This window comes from Lissotriton helveticus, chromosome 1_1 (genome assembly GCF_964261635.1).
Source record: "Lissotriton helveticus chromosome 1_1, aLisHel1.1, whole genome shotgun sequence".
In the NCBI taxonomy this organism is placed as follows: domain Eukaryota; kingdom Metazoa; phylum Chordata; class Amphibia; order Caudata; family Salamandridae; genus Lissotriton; species Lissotriton helveticus.
The window spans coordinates 762,056,368-762,079,417 of NC_136057.1; the positions used below are offsets into that span (position 1 = coordinate 762,056,368).

Below are 23,050 nucleotides of genomic sequence, written 5' to 3' on the forward strand. Positions count from 1 at the left end.
GTGCAAATGCTTTCTACTTTTATTTGATGCATTCTACTATTCTACTGGGTTTTACTTGCTTTCATTACAGATCTAAATCATTTGAAAGGAGTTCAGGAAGATGGTGGTAGGCCTGGGTTTATACCTTGATTTAATGAGCTACAGATGCTGAGCAATATGTGTATACATACATAGGCGGAAGCGATTTTGGAAGGGTTTGAGTAGCCATTACACACTAAGAGCTTTAAATGCAGAAATGATGAAGAACTTACATGGCAACAGTTACAGGGGTTTAGATGTACTCAAAGGCGGTTAATCTCTACAAAGAGCCTCTTGGTCAAATGCTACACGTAAAGGGAATCCTAAAACATCAATAGGTTGGTAAAACATTGCTATGTTTGCAAATATTAAATCCATCTGATGCTACGACCTTGAAATATTTATTTGATGAGTTCCTTCTCCTTGATATGAAACTTAGTAAAAAGTGAATTTGTACTACTGTAATCAGTGGAAATGCCCGCTCCAGTTCAAACACAGCCTTTACACCTTAGCATCACTTCTAATGCGTTCCAATTTGGAAATTGCTTGACATCACTATCGGCCAAAACTTCTTAATGGTTTCTCACATAGAGAAACTTGCAAAACATGATTCAATCCATCTATTCCTACTTAAGAACCTAAAACCACAAATCCCTCATACTGACGTCACAACATCAATGCAGACTCTAGTTCTCTCTCATATTGACTGCCCAACTTTCAGGTCTTCTGAAAACCTCTCTGGTGCACTGCACATCCATTATCTAAGCCTCAGCTTCTGAATCAGAACACACAACCCCCAAAACTCAAAGAAATGTACAGGCTCCCCCTTGAAGCCAGATTTGACTTTTTGATGGCTTGATCACTCATAAAGCACCACATCCTGGTCTCCCAAACTACTTGAAACAAGCATTTGCAATGCAATAGGTCTCACATTTAGTTGAGTTTGAGCTATTGGCATTGTAAATGACGATGCATTTTATGTATGATTTGGTTTTTAAAAAATAAATAGAAAGGCATTGTCATTTACAATGCCAATAGCTTAAACTTGCGTAAAGGCAAGACCTATTGCATTGCAAATGCTTTAGACATATGCCCTGGTGCCATTGAATGTGCCTTGGTGCTGGCCAGGATAAAGACCGCGCATTTCACTGGAGCTCGCAAGATCCCTGATCTGGCTATATAATACCTGCCAGTTCTGGATCCCGAGGGATCCCCTGTATTTTGAGCACTACTTGCAGTTACGTACGTGCTATGCCCCCGAGCAATTTATAAGGAGGAGTTCATGATTAGTACACAATAATGTGACCAGATTTTGATTTAAAAAAATGGACTTTACATTAACATAGAAGTAGGACTACATCGACTGAGGGACACCGAAGGACTTAATTGACAGCGCTACAATGTAGAGTTGAAGTTTTTTCATGACTGAGCAGTGTTTATAACTAAGCCTCCCGCTTTTGAATTTTTTCTGATTCTTTCATTTAGATACAGACAGAAATAATATTTTGACCTATCTGTATTTATTTTTAAAAATGGAAGAATACAGGAGGTAGGTCTTCCTTCGAGTCACTGTCTTGGCTGTCTGCCATAACTGTGATGCCAATAGCTATGCAAATTGAAATCACGGGGAGTTTAAAATGCGAGTCTCCCTAAATAGATGCAGATGTGCACATTTCCATCGTAATGCTAATATTATAACGAATGCGTTCATGTATTACACATGGCTGCTTTTGCCGATAAAATCCCAAGAGACGTCTAAGTGTTAATACACATTTATCGGTTAAATAAATGTGGAAATATACTGAACAGAGGTATATTTTGTCAGAGGACGCTAAAATAAAAATGGATCCGTGCCTAAAAGAAAAAGCAGATAATAAATACATATAAATATAGACGGAATTGATCAAAAATAAACGCCATAAAAACATAAACCTTATTTATAACCTAAGTCTGTGTTTACCCAGGGTCACAGCACTGCACATCAAGGTAAGCCTGGTCCCCTCTGACGTTCTCTGCACGTGCGGTCAACCAGCATGGCGTGAGGTCTGGTTGGTTGGTGAGGAGAGGAGCAACAGCTTCATTCATGTCATCGGGGACAACTAAATGGATACCAGAGCAGGTGGGTGGCAGATGCATAAGCTGTCAGTATGCGAACATGCGGGGGCAGTTCGTCTCTCCGAGGCCCTCGAAGTCAGAGCTGTTTTGCATCAAAGGTTCTGGGTTTGGACACAAAAGCAGACTTAAATGCAAGTTTGGCTACCTACAATCAGCTGTGTTCTTGTCTCCGCCCCTCAGTTGTTTCTGGGGAGTGTAAAACAAATGAGATTTCCCAGTGGAGTGCACCAGTTTATTACAGCATCAAGATCAACAACCGCTGAAAGACAAGCGCGGCCCCGCGGCGGCAAAAGTTAAAGCCCATCTACAGCGTTTACCTTGCGGGAGCGAGCAGCGGCGGGCGCAATAATTGCAAACAGATGGCGCTGCTGCTTGCTCCCACAAGGTAAACGCTGTACATGCACGAGGAATCATTAGAAACAGTGCAATACATGCACGAGTTTCCAATAAAGTACGGAGTGATTCCAAGAGGTTACTCCAAGGCAGCGCTTCCAGGCTGTGTAGGTGAAACCTGAAAAAAGCTATGGAGCGCAGACCAATACTAGAAGTAAATCCAGCTTTCTACTGGAGATTCCAAAAACAAAAAGACAAAGACACTGAAACAGGCGTTTTCATGACTAGCCACAAAAATTTAGAATCAACTTCCAGAAAACATGCGTAATCCCCCATCTGCTCTGATTTTAAAAGGATCTAAAATCAAACTTGTTCAAATTAACCCTAGCAACATAGATACTGCCATATCTGTAAATATTGTTACTGTACCTGAACTCCCTCAACAACCATCGTTTAAGTAATTTCTATATGTTTCTAATGAAGGTCTATTATCCTTTTGGCTAGATCCGTTCTATATAAATATTGAAACACTCTATGGTTAGGTGTGTGCTACTAAGATAGTCCACAGTCATAAAAGAGCAGTGTCATATTTTAAGAGATGTCCGTGCTTCAAAAGGAGTAAAATAACATAAAATAGAGCACGGTTTGTGTGGGTGGTGATAGATACCAGGGTGGTGGAACTGTGAAACAATTAGTACAATGGCAGTCACCATATGGAATCTGTAAAATACATACATGTAAAAAGACAGACGATTTAAGACAGGTAAAATATATTTCTTGAAAAGTAACAGTGCTGTAGCAGATGTAGCCAGTGCGTGACATACATTCATAAGCACATTTCGTTTTTCCAAAAGTCCAAAATATGCTTGCAATAATTGTCACTGAGTAACTTGTTCCCATCATCATGTCCTTCAATTAAACAATCATACACCAAAGGGACATGATGCGTGAGTTAGAGCATCAGTAGGAAAACATCCACACTTCTGTCACACTGACAGACAGCAACACTTGTAGTTCTTTAAAACTGGGTCATTATTAGCTCATTAAGTGCCAAAGGATCATGGCTTAATGAATATAGTGCTGTATTTCACCCAACGTGCTGTTTAAACTTCTTTGGTGCAGAAAAGCTAATGTGTTTTGAGATTGGGTGGGTTTGGTCACCAAGGATGAGAAGTCACTCCACATGCCCCTAACCATAGTGCTAGATTTCCGAAAATGAAATCCACTTTAATCTACGTCAAATAGAATTAGATGTGGATGAAAGCAAGTCATGTCTGCCCTTTGTAGATAGTACGGTGGAAAGAGCAGTACAGCTCAGGGGCAGTAATTTGTAGAAGCGAACTCTTTACTCCACTTCTTGTAGGCTGATTTGCAAACTATGGCTATAGCGACCTCAGTCCTGTGTGACCTGCGATCCATAGCAGATGAGAATCACTAGCGTGCACTTATGTTATTATGTTTATTAGTGACATTTACACTGTCTTCCATCTGAAGTGCAGGCAGAGAGTCCTTGATCGTCATGCTCTGGCGCTGGAGTGAACTGGTCCTCCCTGGTGGAGAGACTTCAGATGATTCAGCTGGGTAAGTTCTCCTCAATGTCCGCACCAGTGGCATGGAGAGGTCAATCTTGACACGTCCTTAGCTCATCTTTTATTTAATCCATCCCTCCCCTCTCTGGTTTATCTGCTGCATGGACAAAGTTTTTCCTTTTGTGTGCAGTCAGATGGAATAGACATAATTTTGAATAAGAGTGAGGTGGGTGTCTGCTCCTTGTCACTACCCTTGGCACTGGATGAAGTATGCTGGTGGATGAATGTGAAATGGTTAACACTAAGCACAACAAAATCTGAGATTCGCAGCATCGGAAATGTGTCAAACCTGTAGGCTTCCAGTTTTTTGCCCCATGTATGGAACTTTGTCCTTTGCGTGCAGATGTTGTCATAAATCTCTGGGCCCTAATGGACTCACTCCACCCAAAATTGTGGAGCTGTTGAACACTTGCATCTTTCACCTTAGAATGCAACAGCACAACCTTTCTTTTTTACCATTCCTCGACGGCTCATGGTTGTGAAAAACCTTTGCATCAGGGCCGGACTGGCTATTGGGCATTTTGGCATGCTGCCGAGCTGGGGGCTGATTTCATTGATGGGGACTTGTGTGTGCTGAACGAAATTCATTTTGCTTTGTTTTTTTCGAAGCACACGCAGGCCTCCATCAACAAAATTATCCCCACCGCAGTGACATCAGCCCCCAGCTCGGCAGCATGCCAAAACGCCCGGTAGCCAGTCCGGCCCTGCTTTGCATTCTGGTTATTTAGATCTTCCTAAAAAAAGTTATTTGGAGGCTTCAATGTATTCAAAATACGATAGCAAGTATCGTTGGCTAGCAACAATTTAATCTAGTTTGTGTCATTATTAGAGAGCTGCACTGGCTTCTGGTGCCGAAATGGACCTCCGTGAAATCTGCTTGCATTTCGCATTACATTTTGTATGCTGCCTCTCCCTCTCTTTGTCCTAGCAACATTTTCTTCATCGAGGTTGCTACTCAAGTTAGGTGTTCAAATTAGGCTGTTAATATTAGGTGGTCTATATTAGGTGCATGAATTACACTAAACTTTAGAACTCTGTGTTCTGTATCTAATGAATACATTTGCTCAAATTAAGAAACAACATGACTAGTCAACATTTAGCCTGTTAGCATTTTTCCTTGTAGTGGCAATAGACCACTACTCTGATAGTTTGCACTTTATAAGTGTCCTTTAATTAGATAGACAAGTTTACATGCAGCAGCTGGATCGGCTTCATTAGAGCTTGAGTAGTCCATATTTATGCCGGTAAATTCTTTCTAAAAATTGCATTCAGCTTCTTTCAAAGTATTCAATAGTAGCAGTGTTTTATTTGTATTTTCACAGTACTGGATTGAATAACATAGCTGAATCACAATGGTGTTAATACATTGAGACATACATCTGCTAGTCAATACAATTTAATGGTATGAGGAGTTTATATCTTTGTCCCTTTATAAGGTAGATGAACTCTTACATATTTCAGGTAACGATTAGGGATTTATTTAAAGGGCTAAGTAATTTCTGATGCTGTGGAAAACACTTTTTCCTGCTGAATTAGGAATGACAGATTCCTGGTATCCGCGTTCCTGATATCCCACCATTCCTAAACCATCCCTAAGTTTTTAGAGGCCCACATGGAAGTGCCGCAAATACAGTAGTATTTCTGCATCCTGGAATTACTTATAACTATAGCATTGGGAATTCCCGGTTTGGTAATACTGAAGCAATATCCCCAGCCTCCTTAACCGCATGCGTGCGGCCGCTATTTTCGCGCTGTGCGGCTTTTTGCGAAAAGCCGCGTTACATGACGAGCTGATTAGGGCCTTAATCAATACAAGAGATTGCAGGACATTGGGCCAAAATACACACCAAGTTCTTGAAGGGCTAGTGAAAGGCCATGGGATTGGCCTGTCCGGACGGGGGGAAATATTGACAAACATATCTACAATAAAGCCATTGATATATGCTTTGTTTCACGTTATCGATAGACGAGGTGGTGTAAAACATAACTTGTGTTGCTAGGAGTATAGATTTGTAGTTGACCCTCAATCAACAGTTTTATACTAAGTAAAATGTATTTCCTTCTCTGAACAACGGACAAACCCCTATTGGCTTAGTTTTCACACATGAGGTAAAATTGCAGCACTCAGTGAAAAGGGACACTGGACAGAAGGTGCAGACATTTTCGGTCAAGAAGGAGTAAGCGTCCTACTGTCTGGCTTTACTACTTTATAATGCATGGATGGTGTCAGAAGCCGCTCCTTTCAGAGAGGCGCGTGCGCACAAATCAAATTTCAAAGAGATCTAAGGAGCATGACATCTTCACTGAGAGCATATGATGTATAAGGAACTAGAAGGCTGAACTTTCGGCACTGCTGGTAAAAGCATACAAGTGACAGGAGTAACTGTGAACCCAATGGTGAACTCTGCAGGTAACTGCATTGCAGCGTTTATATGGCTGCAATCAGGATTACTCCCTCCACCAATGAAGAAAATATTGGAGAGCGCTGGTAAATATATGAGTTTTTGTTTACAATATTCCCACATGCGCACCACTCGTAATGAAGTACTTGAAACAGACAGCTAAAACTATAGTTTAGTCCTGCCATCCACCATTGAAGTAACTCTCCTGTGAATGGTCTATCCAAAAGATCTGTTTTTCCAAGCACCAATGTCTTTTTGCACTGTTAGCTTGCCCTGGGGCCAAATGTTCTCTTTGAAATGTACTGAGGATTTTGGTTTGTGCGATTCTTGAAAAACTCAACTATTGCAACACAGAGAATTTTCTACATTTCATTCATTATATTTTTTTATTATTACCACAAAATCTGCTAGTGATGCATGGAGTAGAATATATTCCATACATTTTTACTTGACTAAACTTGAGTAAGCTTTACAGTATTTCAAATGCTGTTAAGATTTTTTTTTTAACTTACTTGGTTGATACTTCAAAGTGTATTCGGTCAGGATGCCGTTGGGAGGGACAGGTGGACCCCATTCCAGTGTCAGCGAGTCAAGCATTGGGTCAGTAATCCTCAAGTATGATGGCTTATTTGGAACTTGACAGAAGAAACAATTGACATGGTTACATTTCTTTCTACCCCGGGACCTATTCCCACAATAATGAATCATATGTAATAGGTCTGACGAGCATGGCTTTAAATACTTTGCAACAAATGGAAAGAGGCAGAGAGGGAAAGAACGAGGGAGAGAAAGAGATTGAGAGAGAAAGTGACAGAATGATACAGAGAAAAAAGAGCTGTTGCATCTGTCGCTGGTAAAGGCGCTAGCTCACTGGAAAATATAGGTTTCTTCCATTCTCATTTTTCTCTCTTTCTACTCCCCCTCTCTTTATCTTTCTTTCTCCGTCTCTTTCTCGCTCTCTCTGCTGTCCACTTTTCGCTGTGGACTCTTGATTTTATGTTGGTATTAATTAGCCTATCTAACAAATCCTTCAATTTTTTCAATATCCGAAGTAGTCAACGATTCCCACCTATTCCCTATATATCAGCAGCAAATATACATCACAGCATGTCCTGCCGGAATTTCAACATAATCACCAAAAAGAATTTACACTGACCGTATTGCCATCTCTAATCTGAGTAAATTTATACTGCACTGCCTTTGTTTGGAGAGTCGTTGTCATCTCAAATGTCTTTGCTCTCATCTACCCAAATTGGGAAAACATTTACTATCTGTGTGAGCCTTGCAGGTGGTGCTCTTCATTAACCCATATGTAAAATGTTAGATGACCCCTTCGCTTTCAGAATTCCAGTCTCTTCTATGATCACTAAACAAAACATTGGCAATATAGTACACTATTGGAATGTTGGGAGCTCCACTGAAAACAATAGAGTGCTGTGGGCTTCTAATGGCTGGTAGAAGCCCGGAACTCCAACATTCCAGTGTTGTCCTTCACAGCTGTTGCTGTGAACAAACGGCCTCATGGAGCCTGGGGGGATTTCAGTCTGTTTGGGCTCTGTGAGGCCTTTAATTTATCGGTCCTCTAGGGGTGGAATGTTGTATAGCCTTATAGCCTTCCTTAACTGGTATATTCCGGCATTAAAGGCCCGCTCCATTGTTAAAGGCTCTCGCCTTTGGCTCAGGCCTTTAGTGCTGAAGTGTGCCTTTAATGGGAGATTTAGCTCGCTACAGTGGGCAATAAGGCTGTATTAGAACATTGGAATGTTGGGACCTCTATTAAAGACATGGCTGGTAAAAGCCCAAAGCTCCAACATTCAAATGTTGGTCATTCACAGCTATTGTTGTGAACAAAAGCCTCATGGAGCCCGAGGGGATTTAAATATCTTCGGGCCCTGTAAGGCCTTTGTTTAATTTGTTAGAACATTCTGCTCTCTAGTGGCGGAATGTTCTAAAAGCCTTATAGCCTGCCGTAGCTGGACTATACCGGCCATTAACAGTCTGCTCCCTTTTTAAAGGCCTTCAGCTGGGACCTTTAATGCTGGTGCGGGCCTTTAATGGCAGGTATTGCACCCTACTGCAGTCTATAAGGCTATATTTGAACATAACATCACATAATAATAACAATCCATAGTGTAGCACAAAAACACATCCCATACTAGCAGAAAATAGCATTTGTTTCATGAGATTAAGGGTAGCCCTGCTCGTCTTTCTAGCATAAGCCTAGTCTCATGAAATTAGGTTGAGGCTGGAAATGGAGACATTATGTATTGCTGACTTGATAGGAAATGTAGATGTTTTCTGTCATTGATCTAAATCTTTGACCACAATCATTCAATCCCTTTAAAACAAATGCTACTCAGCACAAGGTTTTAGACAAATCATAATGGAGGATAGAAGAAGCTAGTAAAAACACAAGAAAGGAAGTATTGAGAGAAGGTATTTTTTATGATATGATTCTAAAATTGAGGATGGCGGCCCCAATGCTCCTAATAGAAAACGCACATTGTTCCACTTGAGTGCAAATTACACCTCTACAATCGCCTCAATATAGTTTCATTCAAACAAGGGCCACAGAAGGACTGAGCTTTTTGAGGCATTACAAATATATAGGTAATCATTTTGAAATAAGTGTTATCTTATCACTGGAAATAGTGTGAGTTGAGCTCTTGATAAAGAACATGTTGCTAACAAGAAGGTCTCTGCAAAATGGCCTAACAATGTTCAGTGTTCCTGCTGGCAGACACTCACCACATGCATGTTATAAGTATCTCATTTGTGAATTTATCTTCGAAATAGCCATGCTCTAAACTGCCTGTCTGATCTGAGGGACCATGTTGTTGGCACGATAAGGAAGGACAGGACCTCCTTTGGAGGATTAATCCCTTCTTGTAATATGGGGAGGTCGGTGGAGTGGCAACGTAATAGAATGGCTTTCCTGATTCTGTTACTAAAGAATCTTATTTCGCCTTCTGTCTGTCTGGGATCTTCTGTGCTGTCCTTACATAATTTCCAAACAAAGATGATTCAAGCATACTTTAAATTTTACTTTAAAATGTGATTTAAAATTGAATACCTCCTTCAGGAGTCTGAAAAAACTCATCGCGGCTTGCAGGTCCCTCTCCTTTGCCGTTTACAACTCTAACGTTAAGTGCGTAGTCGCTAAATGGCTCAAGTCCGGGCAGCATTCCATGGGTTCTGTTCCCTTTGAAAGTCAAGATTTTTTTCTCCATATGCCGTTTACTTCGTTTTGATAAATTGTGAACTTTCCAGTAATAGATCTGTAATTCAGAAGACAAAATTAGTAATGCCTGAGTAGAAAACTGTGTACTTCTTTCTCGATGCTCAGATTTTTTTTTTCACATTTCTAAGGTATTTGACAGAAAACATTACATAATTTTTATATTTACTGTGCATTTTTTCATATCTGCATGACACTTGAAATAGAGGCACAGAAAGGACCACTCACAATAAATCAGGAGTAGAAACAAAATGGATCCAGCCATTGGAATATTTTGTTCAATTCAATTAAAAAAATCTTTATTTGGCCAATCATGGCAATAAAAAACAAGAGAAACATCAAAACTACAGTAAAACATGCAAAAAAAGCAATCATGATATACGTAGGGTAAAATCATACATAGAATGGTAAATTGTGTTAAGCAACAATAGCAATAATGTGGAAAAATGGCCTAAGTTAATTTCTCAGCAAATAGCAGCAATCATATAAAGTGCACAGTGAGAAGACAGGGGTGTATATAAAGAATTTCTAAACCAGAATCTAATACGTCTGATTAAATAGCCAATAAAACACTAAGAGGAAAGAGCAGCATACATACACTTCAAAATACACTTAGATTGTAAGGCAAATCTTTATTGTCGTACGAAACCTTTATTTTGGAAGTGACCTCCTTTATTAACGAGTTTTTTCAACTTAATCATTCTAAGGACATATCTGTTTATAATAACTGGTAAGCTTCTAAAACTTCCTTTAGGGCCTTTACTATTGCTTATTTGGCTAAAAAGAAAATAATGTTTCATTCCAAATACATTTCAGCTCTTCAACACATTAAAGCTCTTTAACATTCTTATTTCTCTTCCAAATACTCCTCTATTTTGCAGGAACTAATTAAAGCTAAGTCTGCTTTTAATAAACTTGCTACTGTTGAAGTATCCAACATCCTACTTAAAATCAAGAAAAAAGTGTCATGGAGGTCATAATAAAGCAAGCCAAATGTTGGCCAATTATTTAAAAATTAAATCAGAACAGAAAAACATTGTCCTATTTGTGATGAATTTACCAATACAATGTTATCTTCTGACCCTGATATCATTAACGCCTTTCAAGTTTATTATGAATCAGTATATACTGAGGAAACACGTCCCTCTGAATGTGATATTCAAACTTTTTTCATGGCCTTCCTAATCCTCTTTCCATTCCTGACATTTTCAATGCTCTTGAAAAAGACATAGCTCTTCAGGAGATCATTGATTCTATTAAATGTTTGAACAAGCCCAGGTCCAGAGGGTTTTTATATTGAACCTGATCTATTTAGAGCCTTCCAGGAGTCCATTTTGCGGGAGGGGCTAATGCTGATTAATAACTCTCTTCAGTCAGCAGCCGTCCCCAAATCCTGGAAACATGCCAAGGTAGTTCCCCTCCTAAAGAAGCCAACGCTAGACCCCGCTAGGCCGGAGAGCTACCGACCGATTTCCCTACTTCCATATCTTGCTAAGATCATGGAAGCTCATGTGAACTCCATTCTGACCACTCATCTGGAATCCAATGGAATTCTGGATGAGTCTCAGAATGGTTTCCGTGCCAAACACAGTACGGAATCGGCTCTACTGTCGGTCACGGAACATCTAAGGGAGGTGCAGGACCAGAGGGAGACCTCTTTTGTGATTCTGCTGGACTTGAGTGCGGCCTTTGACACGGTCTCCCACAGGATCTTGTTAGAGCGACTGTGGGAGATCGGAGTCAGAGGGAGTGCCTTGGACTGGTTCGCGTCTTTTCTATCAGACCGTTCCTTCCAGGTGCATGCCCCGCCGTTCTCGTCCAGTAGGCACTCTGTGGAGTGTGGGGTCCCGCAGGGCTCTGCGCTCAGCCCCACATTGTTTAATGTGTATGTCCGCCCCCTGGCAGTGTTGGCACGAGATCGTGAAATTAGGCTAGTATCGTATGCTGACGATACTCAGCTTGTTTTCACTATCTCTAAGGACATTGAGCTAGACCAAATCAAATTCCAGGAAGACATCTTGGCCATCTCTAACTGGCTGTCCCAGAACTGTCTCCAGTTAAACTCCTCCAAAACAGAGGTACTTGTCATAGGCAAGGAAACCCAGAGTTGGAACCATCATTGGTGGCCCTCCATATTAGGACCTCCACCTATTCCTAAGGAGGTAGTAAAAAATCTGGGTGTGATGTTGGACAGCTCGCTCTCTTTAGAGTCACATGCCAAAAAAGTGGCGGGCACCTGCTATGGCCGCGTGCGTGCTCTTAAACCCATTATTGGCTTCTTCGAGCCTCCCACTCGTCAGGTCATAGTCCAGGCGGTAGTCTTATTCCATCTAGACTACTGCAATGTTCTCATGCTGGGCTCTAACCTGACAATGATTAATAGACTACAGAGAGCTCAGAATGCGGCTGCCCGTACTCTGTTTGCCTTGCCTAAAACCTACCATATCTCCCCGATTCTTAGACGCTTGCACTGGTTGCCTATAAAACAACGCATCCAATTTAAAACTCTATGCATTACTCACAGAATCATGTATGGCTCCGGTCCACGAATTCTGCACGGACTTTGTACCCTCTATGCCCCCACGTGCACTCTCCGCTCAGTGGATCTATCCCTTGCTGGAACAATCAAAATCTGGAGAAGTAGAGCCGGTGGCCGCTCTTTCAGGTACCTAGCCCCGAAGCTATGGAATTCGATCCCCCTAAAAGCTCGGGCCACCACGAATCACATGCTTTTCAGAAAACAGATTAAAACTTGGCTGTTCTCCTCTATCTAGTTTTTTCTCACTGGCCGCGTTCTTGCACTTCTTGTTAAGTCCATAAGCGCTGGGACGCCCGGTTACTGGGGTAGCCATGCGCTATACAAGCAAAATTAACATAACATAACATAACTCATATCCTCTTTTTCCTCTTTTCTTGCTCCTAAAAAACTTGAACTTTTGAATTCTTTTTTATTTAATTCTAAAGCTAATGGCTACTTTTTAGACGCCCTTATTGTTCTTTTTCCTAAACCAGATAAGGATCCTACCCTCTGTAAAAATTATCGTCCAATTTCATTTAATTAACTATGATTGTAAAATGTTTGCTAAAATGTTAGCCTCTCGGTTGGAAGATGTTATACCCCTTCTTGTTAAACCTGACCAAGCTGGTTTTATTGAGGGCAGACTTGCTTCCGATAATGCTAGGATGTTCTCCTTTTGGGAAAACATACCCCTCTCCTCTTGCTGCCCTATCCCTTGATGCTGAAAAACTTGTGAGTATATAAATTGGCAATTTATGTTTAATTCTCTCCATTGGTTTGGGTTTGTCCAAAATTTATTTTCATTCATCAAATTACTATCCTCTGGACTACGGACCTGTGTTTTTGTTAATGGGTGTTCCTCTCCTTATTTTAATTTACATAGGTGTACTAGACTAGACAAGGTTGTTCCCTTTCACCCTCTTATTTCTGGTTCTAAACATAACTGTCTTGAAATTAAACTTTCAGCTTATGCTGATGGTATCCTGGTTTATATGTCTAATTCCCTTGCCTCCTTGCATCCCTTTTTGCAAGAAATTGATTTGTATTCTAATGTTTCTGGTTACATGTCACATTTTTCTAAAATCGGGATTTTACCCTTAAATTCCTCATGCTACCCCTATATGTGTCATAGCACAAATTTACGGTGCCCCTCTAAGATTAAATATTTGGGTGTCTGATTTTACCCCACTATTACTACAAATCTTTTTCACAATTTTACTGTGCTAAAACTTAAAGTTCAAAACGTACTCTCAACCTGGTCCCCTCTTCACTTATCCTGGTGGGCAGATTAGAGACCATTAAAATGACGATTGTACCACATGTTCTTTTTATACTCCCAGATTCCGTGCAGGACTCATAGCCGTGGCAAATTGGATGCGAACCAATTGTCTGCAGTTAAATGCTAAAAAACTGAGGTCCTGATTTTAGGAAAGCAGGCGGAGCTTTGGGGAGACCAGTGGTGGCCTCCAGAATTGGGGGTGACTCCCATCCCAGCTGCCGAAGTTAAGAACTTGGGGGTCTGGCTGGATCCTACACTCTCCTTTACCAGCCATACGAAGAAGGTCTCAGCTACATGCTATGGCATTCTGCGTGGGCTGAGACCGGTCCTCAAATTCTTCGACCCCCCTACTCGGCAACTGGTGGTCCAAGCCTCCATTCTTTCTCGGCTGGACTATGGGAGTGCGCTGCTGCTCGGAGTGAATCAGGCGGAGGCTACTAGACTGCAAAGGGTGCAGAATGCTGCGGCGCGTGCTATCGTGGGCCTCCCTAGACAGTGTTCTGGCTCTGCAATTCTGACCTCGCTCCACTGGCTGCCGGTCAGACAGAGAATTAAATTTAAAGCTCTCTGCCTGACATTTAAAATCTTGAAGCTCTATTCTCCCCCAGCCCTTGCTAAGCTCGTTTCCTCCTATGTTCCTACGCGGTCTCTTAGATCAGAATCTCTCCATCTGGCGGTTGGTACACGGTTTAGACTAAGTAGGATGGGAGGTCGCTCCTTTCGAGTATTAGGGGCTGGATTATGGAATTCTCTTCCTGTCCATATCCGAGCCTTGAACAGCCTTACTTCCTTCAGGCGCGCCATAAAAACCTTCTTGTTCCCCACTGCTGACTGAGTTCTCTTCCTTTCCCAGTATCGACTTGTTGTGTTGTGGTACTTGATCAGGCGCCGGGACGCCCCTTGGCTGGGGCAGCTGCGCGCCATATAAATACTACTAACATAACATAACATAACATAACATACTTTATATGTTAACCTTTAAAATCCCTAATTAATATGTCTCCCAAATTAACTTTATTTGCACCAATTTTTTCTGGAACAATAAACCTGTTGATATTGCCCTATCTAGATTAATTTGTCCAAAGAATGAGGGTGGTGTACGTTTCCCTAATTTTAAGTTGTATCACACTGCTTTTTTAATTAGACAATTTTATGCTTTGACTAAGGACTATTATGACTCACCGATACCATAATTTGTTACTTTTGAGCGATCTACATGATTTTTCATTTTTATGATATTGTTTAATGTCCCAACATTTTCTGCATACAATATTTACCCAAAGTTCTGATTTCTAATAATCTTTTCTTGCTTTTTCTAATATGTGGGATAATAAATTAATTGTGATTCGCCATAAATCATTTTACTCCAAACACTGGAAAGAAAAGGGTATCTTATTTGTCCACCATTTGGTTTCCCAAATACCATTATACCTTTTGCTCAATTATAAGAATGCTATGACTTATCTAACTCAAGTTTACAACAGTACAACCAATTATTATGTGTAATCCAATCCTTTTTATTCAATAATAACTTTACTCCTGATTTCCCTCTGTTCACTCCCCTGACAGCATTATATAATATTACTTTTAATTCCAACCCCTAAAGCATCCCTAATTTATAGATTTTTATCCTACTCTATTACTGCGAGACTTAAATCCTCTATTGAATCATTATGGGAGAGGGATCTTTCAATGTCGCTCTCTGTTCATCAGTGGGATAAACAATGCCGTACATACGGTATCGCTGCAGCCGCTGCGTGAAGTGTGGGAGAGGGATGCAGGCCGAGCGTTTCGAGATAAAGAGTGGGAGCGTGTTCTTAAATTCCCTAAGAAAGTTTCGAGGAACCCAAAGTTTAAATTCATTCAACTTATGATCCTACACCGCGCATACCTCACGCCTCACCGAATACATGTAATGTTCCCCGCCACGCCAGACTCCTGCCCTCGGTGTGGAATGCGAGGTTGATACACATGCTATGGGATTGCCCGAAATTGGGATATTTTTGGGCTACAATACACGCCGCAATACACAGAGTGTCCCCCAACAGACAATACGACACCATACCCTCTAGCTTGTTGGGCCTGGGACCCACTGAACGTAAGAAAAGCGTGGCCAAGAGGTTTATTGACCTCGCACTGCTAATGGCCAAGCGTACTATTACCATGAGGTGGAAGTCGAACAGGCCACCTGACCCAGATGTGTGGAAAGCGGAAGTAGTGAGGTGGGGTAAGGCCGAAGGTATGACATTACAGACTGAAGAGAGGAAAGGCTTGAGAAGGGTGCCTATATCACTTGAATGGAACACTATAATGATATCCTTTGAAATGGCGGATGTGGACACTACCACTGGGAGCTCGTGTGTGGATGACTGAGGGGTAGAATGCCTTGGGAATACTTCTTACTTTGACTTCCTAGTACACCCGAATGACAAGGGATAGTTGCCCATGCGCAGACACAGGTACACTAAATAGGATAACATTAAGCCAAAGCTGGCTTATGTCTTATAGGGCCCTAAAGAGAATTGTGACAGTGATTTGGAGAAACTAGGAGAAAGAGCCAGAGTTTATCACCATGTGTAGATGACGTATTATGCCTTTATAGAAGTGCCTGGGAGGGATGTTGGGTGGGGGAAGTTGGGCGGGAGGAGATGGGGGTTGTGTAAAAGTATAAAAATAAGAAAAGGAAATTTGAGCCTATGCAGTACGGATACCATGTACCGCTGAAGCATATGCTACATGAAACTGAATTGTACTGTAATGTATGAGACATGTAATCCTGCAAATACATTTTTTTTTTTTAAAACAATGCCGTACATTTTTCAATACTTCCAAAGCTGCAAATATTACTCAATCTTTATTTTTTTCATATATCTTAGGGGTGTTATTACTCCCTCTTTTATCCATAAAATTGATTCCTCTGCCTCTTCTTTATGTTGCTCATGTCTTTCTTCCAATGGTAATTTAACTCACCTACAAAACTACAGTCCCAGAGTGTTTGATTATTGGAAAATCTATTTGGTCAAACTGTTTAAGAATATTTTCATGTAATGTTCCATTATCTATACAAATGTCACCAGATTTTACTAATCTTTCTTCAAAGTCCGTATTGTTTGATCTTTCCATCGCACTTGCATTTACAGCTATTCTTATCTTTTTGAAAAACAATTCTAAAATATGTATATAAACATGGTGGAATCTTATTTGTGATAAGCATAGAATATCTACTATCTCTTCATCTTCACTTTCTCCAAAACATAAATCTGATTTATTCTGGTTACCTTTTACTACTTTACAATTCTCACACTCTACTTAAATCTAGATCCTATGGCCCTTTTGTATTTATTTTCGTATTTATTTTTCTCTCTGCTCTCTCTTCTCCTCTTTTCTATCTTTTGTAGAAAAAAACAAAAAAACAAAAAAACGAGAAACGATATATATTGAAGAAATTGTACATGTCTGTTTAAGATATTCCACTATTTGACTATTTCTTAATTTCTTAATTAAATTTTTTAAGGTTATTGCCAATCTAAATATTTATTCAGCATTGTATATAGCTAATTGTTATATTCTTTCTGACGGTTGTATTATTTACTATTCTAAATCTCCATAAAAAGTTTTCATATGAAAGATGATAAGGTACAATACAATCAGTGAATTTTAAATGAAAAACACGGTGAGAGTGATTACCCCTCCATAGATTTTCTCGCTTTGACAGTGGCCTTAAGAATAGAGCTCACCTTTAAACAAACAGTGGGGGTGTTTAGCAGCTGTAGATGGTACAGGTCTTCATTAAACCGATGGTGACCCAATGTGTTTAAAAGAGGTCTGAGGAAGTGCCCCCGTTGGTAACTAAAATAGTCGCACAAAAACATAAGATTTAACAGCGACTGCTCGGCAATACCATTGCAGGGGAATGGGGAGACTGAGCCCCTTGAAAAATAGGTGTGTCTGCCCAAAACACAAAAGCCTCCAGACTAATCCAGCTCTAAAACGGAAAACGAGGAACCCCTCCCAGTGTGTACGTTCCAGAGAAATGTAGAAAACTGGCTCAACAGTGCCAAAAAATCCTGTAGATGGTCCGCACAGTACCTATCGTTAACTCAGTTTGCAGCATTCTTTCTTCACTGAACTGAAGACAACTGTTTGACTTGCAATTTATCTTCCCTCTTAATGCTCAAAGGGGGCATAAATTAAACATCCAAACCCAATGCTTGTAATGTTTTAGAAATATAACTCAGCCACGGAATGGTGCATACCTTGTCCAGGCTGAGACAATCATTATTGATGTCTCCACAAAGGCTTGCTTAGGGTTTAACCCAGACACTAATCCACAACAACACTGGTGCCAAATGCACCCTATCCTCAATATATTGCTGGTGTAGCTCTGCATGAAAATGTAGCTTCAGGCGGTGGAGGAAGATGGGACAACCTCTGGCATGTACGATTTTCCTCAAGTTGGAGAGGGGAGCTATTGAAACAACCCCACATTCCTACCTCATACCTGGCTGCAGGACACACTGGGCATTGAACACATTTAGAAAGGGTGAAATGGTCCCTTTCCCCATGGATCTGGGGAGATTAAAAAGTGTTACCACAGATCTACCGAGCTGAAGGCAGGAACTAGTTAGCTAGGAATGTCAGGATCCAGAATAGCTAAAAATGACTCTCAGATAGCTAAAATCGCTTACTATACACAAAGGCTGGCCCTCACTAAGAAACCTAAAGGTGTTTTATTTTCAAGTCAACAATACTTTATCGGTTATTTAAAACCATGTTAAGTTTCGAGTGCATAAATAGCAGCAAAAACCATGTAAAATCAGAGACAATATTTGACCACATATCCTATTAAAAAATCCATTCATAGAAATAAACATTTTTATTTTGCCAGGCCATGATCTTAGATTTCACATAATTAGCGATGAGCTTGAGATTGTTCATAAAGCAGACAAAGTGGTCCACAAGCATCTGCAAAACATTTGGGGTTCTTGCCAGTAGGACCGCATTATCTGCATGGAGCAAAGCTGCACCCGATTGCCAGCAATTCTAGGATTTTCTACCTGGGTAACGGTCAAATGGGGACAAAGGCCAGTTATGCAACAAAAAAAAAGTAGAGGGGTCAAAATACAGCCTTGCTGCACTCTTCACCAGAGACAGAATTCTGGGGACATTTCCCCGCTTGTACTCAGGTGCACTTTGGCTGTTAAGCCAGTATTCAAGCTATGGAGAAAATGTGCCTGGGGTAACTCCACACCCAGGTCCAACAACATTGGCCATAACTTTGACTTGTTCATGGAGTCAAATGCTGTAGAAAGATCCATAAAGGCAAGGCATAAAGGGCAGCATTTAACAAATACATATTTATTTACTACAAAACTCAAATTCAGACTCTGCTCTGCCGTGGCCAGACCAGAACAGAACCCACATTGTACGGCGGAAACAATACTATTCTGCCCATATGGCTAAGTGATTATAAATCACTCCACCTACAAATTTAACTGAACTATCCATAAGGGTGATAGGCCTGTAGCACTTCAGGGGTCATACAATCTCCCATTTCAAATATAGGTACAACAGAAGATAGACTCCAAGAGCTTGGGACACGCGTTTTCAAGGAGGAATTACAAACATTTGTAATCAAGGGGCCCCCTAGGTCAATATAACAGTTTATAAACTCCATTTGGATCCCATCTGGGTCTGGTGCTTTCCCCTCTAAATTCTGGCGTATAGCCAGTTTTTCTACAGCCAAAGTTGCAGTGAGAGGCAATGAATTGTTTAGCCTGGTTTGTAGACATTTAGTCACTGCTGCATTCTCCTCTTGATGGTAACTGACGAAAAAATGTGTAACTCAGTCAAACCTAAAAATATTGCATTGCCGCAAGGGACCTTCAGGAACAATCCTAAGCCTGATTCCCTTAACTGTGTCCCAAAAAAATCTTAGTATCATTCCTCATTGCTGTTAATTCCAATACTTCCCAGTCCTTCTCATGTCAGGCCTCCTTCCTAAATTTGAGAGTGGTCTTATATACTAAGTGAGCAGACTGAACCTCAGTTTGCATTCTCAAGATGGCAAACATTGCCTGCCTCAGTTTCCAGTTTGCAGTAGAGCAACCCTCATTAAATCATCGTGGGTCCTCCTTTTCAGCCGCTAATGGTTTAAGAAGGAACTGTTTGATGGCCCTGGTCAGACTGTCATAACACTTTGAAATAACGTCTCCAGAAACTTCTGCCAAGCAATTTAAAAATAGCTCCTCATGCTGATTCAATAGTATAGCCAGTGCACCTGTTGGATCTTTAAGCTGCCAGATGAGCTAAAGACCATCAGTGGAGAGTTGTGTTGGAAAAATAGCATTAGCCGGGGATTTAAGCCTCCCCAAAGGCAAATGCTCTAAAGTAAGTAGGGAGTTATGATTCCCCCACTCGATCTGCATGACCTCCTGTCTAATAAACCTATGGAAGAGTTTCCTGGTAACAAACATGTAGTCAATAATTGAAACCCGACTGTGTCCTCTAAAGGTTGGTAACCATCGCTTCTCCCATCCAAAGGTATCGACTAAATTACCTAAATCGTGTTCAGCTAGATTTCTGGTAAATTCGTCCCCCAAATTGCCACTAAGTTCCCTCTCCGAAAACCCTCCCTCCTTTGGATTGACAACCAACTTGGCATTAAAACCTCCACATACAGATAGAGAGGTCACGAATTTGAACCACCCTCAGAAATTAGCAATTTGGAGAGAAAATTAAACAACTGCACGGAATGAACACATACAGGATCAATAAAATCGTTATAAAATGTTTAAATTCGGTGGGAACCCGAAGTGAGCTTCTTGATTGCTGGCCCCACTAAGATCGAATGCTGGAGCCAAAGAGGATTCTAGATTGAGAACTTTGAGGGGCCAACAGATGGTTATTTCTGGGCATGATGAAACAAGGATTTGTAGCAAAATCCTAATCGAACAAAAGTAATGTTACTCCTCGGGGCAGAATGCATACAAGATTCAAACAATAGCTGATGAACTAGAAATAAAAACCTAAAGCTCATGACTTTAGAGTTGTGTACATAATGTGGCTATGAAAGGCCATTGCAACAGGGTCACATTCTAGAGTGCACTAAACATTCTAATGGAACAAAGTGAGTACTCATTTCTAAGGCAATCCGAACTCCACAGCATCAACAGAGCACAAGTGACAGCAAGACATTGAACTACCCGCACCCATCTGGTATGACTGACAAAACACAGGTGAATAACTTGAGAAGGAAGCACTTCGATTTGTCCATCATCTTGAAGGATTCATGGGGACTCAGATACATTCATTTCCAGGGAGATGTGACTTGGTTATCATACTGTAGTCGAATACTTTACTTTGACTTTTCCCCAGTGGGGTAACAAAGGTCCCCTGACTGAGATCCAGTCCCCCACCCCCCCAGCGCACTAACTTGGCTTGAGAGCTCCCGAGTAAGTCTGGAAGATGGGCCCTCCATGCATTTTGCAGGGGGCCCTCTCAAGTTTTGTTACACTGCTTATAAATGTATGTGTGTATAAATAAAACTCTTGTCCAGTGCTTAATTTGAGCAATGGTTGGAGGTGGAGCCCACCAGCACTCATTTTTGGTGACTGGCACTTATTTTTCTCTAACAGATTTTGATCAAAAGCATGAGAGAGTAAAAACATAAAAAGAGGGAAAAAAGAAGGGAAAGAAAAATGGAAAAACATTGACAAAGGGAGAAAACATGGAGAAAAAGAATCTGAATGAGCTTGATAAAGGGGGAGGAAGTGTACAGAGGTGGATTAAAGAGGCATCGCGTGGAATCAAGACTGGGCCACCTGATATTCGTGGTGCCAGCCGTTGCCTTCTGAGAAAACCTCTGGTCACTGCACTTGCTATTTTACAAATTAAGCTCTGCCTAACGCCTACTTCACGGATGCCCGCCTTGCTTCCACGGAACAGCGACTGCCTGCAATTTATTCTTTTACAACATTTGTATTTGCAGCAGGGCAACAGTGCCTTTTTAAATCAGAAACCGTTTATAGCTAGATTGTTTCAAAAATGCTGTATAGGTTACATATTTATCCCTTGTGCAGAAACTGTGTCAGAAAACATAACGTTTGTACGTTTTAGAACAATTGTATCTGCCTCAAGCTTGCTAAATTCTATGATTCTTTAGCTGGCGCCCTTAATTTTACTCTGCTTGGCAGTTTTTAGACTTGTTATTTTTGTAACCAAGATAAATTATTCACGCATTATAATTCACTCTAAATACATAGAATGCAGTTTTAATTTAAATGAATAATAAATAGGAAAATACATGCAGATGGCTCATGAAAATGTGAGCACTGTGCGTGTACAGTCTTTCCAGAAAAGCCAGGTGCAATTTGTTTCATTTAACCGCATTTTTTAATACAAAATAGTTGTAATTTAAAATGCTAATCTAAAAAAAGACAATGGTGACTAACGATGCATTTCTGGTAGGATACATTAGCATTCTGCGATGGTTGTATCATGTCTGCCTTTCTGGGGTTTATGAGTGGATAATTGTGAGGAAAGCATTGTGGAAAGCTATTATTACTTAAAGCAACGAACATCGCCATTCACTCTAAATGTGAATTATCAGAGATTGTGTGATTTTATAAATAAAACAAAGTCCATTAAATGTAATATAGAGTGGCAGAACAGACCAGAAACCTATCCCTTTTGAAGGTCGATACAATCTGGGAGGTTTGACACTTACATACATTAAAATGTAGATCTTCTCTATCATATAGACATGACTTTTTCAAGATGCAGTCGAAACCTCAATTTGCCGATAACCTTGATCCAAAAGATCCTGCCCTTACCCCACTTCAGCCACAATGTGGTGCAGACACCTTCTTGGTGATGGCACAGCTGGACTACAGTAATATGGTACATACATTCCCCTTATAAAACACATTTGTTGACAAAATATAACAAATCCAGAATTGTGTACCTAGGCTGTGCTTGGATCTCTGAAAGCATCAAAACACTTCAACAATGATGGAAGAAAAGTTAATCAAGTCTAAAAGTCTCTGAATGGCACATAAAGCATATAGAAGAAAAGATCAGGGTATATATGCGAAATTTAGACTCTCATTTTGTTCCAACCAGGAATCTACAAAAAGGTAAATTACATCACCAGATCATTGCAAAAGAATGCAAGAGACTAACACGTGGAGGTAGATCCTTAGGAATTGAAGGTCCACAGTTGTTTATATTCTTTTAAACCCAACCCTCAGGACAGAACCTGATGATTTGTGCTGCAAGAAACTTCTAAAAACTAAGTTACTCAGGGGACCTGTGATTACACCCCAGAAATGGTGGTAGAAAGTGAGGAAATATAAGTCAGGGGATGACTCTCATTTAAAATTCTGTGTACAAATCTCTGAAACAAAAAAATATTAATATGCATTACTGTAGAAAAAGCTAGACTAAATAAATAATCTACATTAAGGCAAGGCACTAAAGGTGAGCCTTTTTTTATTTTTGGGTGGAGCCGTTATCAAAGAGGTCAAAGTACATTTTTACTATATTCAACATGGGTGG

The 23,050-nt window shown here is 40.6% G+C and overlaps 1 protein-coding gene across 13 annotated transcripts in view; it reads right to left on the minus strand.

Moving 5' to 3' along the window:
* The window catches only part of NRCAM (neuronal cell adhesion molecule), a 219,790-nt gene that overhangs the window by 60,710 nt on the left and 136,030 nt on the right, over positions 1-23,050 (minus strand). For all 13 annotated transcript variants that reach the window (XM_078674305.1, XM_078674316.1, XM_078674310.1 and 10 more), the window contains 2 exons: positions 9,531-9,735; positions 6,970-7,092 (listed from right to left, as the gene is read on the minus strand). In XM_078674305.1, coding sequence (XP_078530431.1) covers positions 6,970-7,092; positions 9,531-9,735 — 328 coding nt within the window. The remainder of the gene's footprint in view (positions 1-6,969; positions 7,093-9,530; positions 9,736-23,050) is intronic.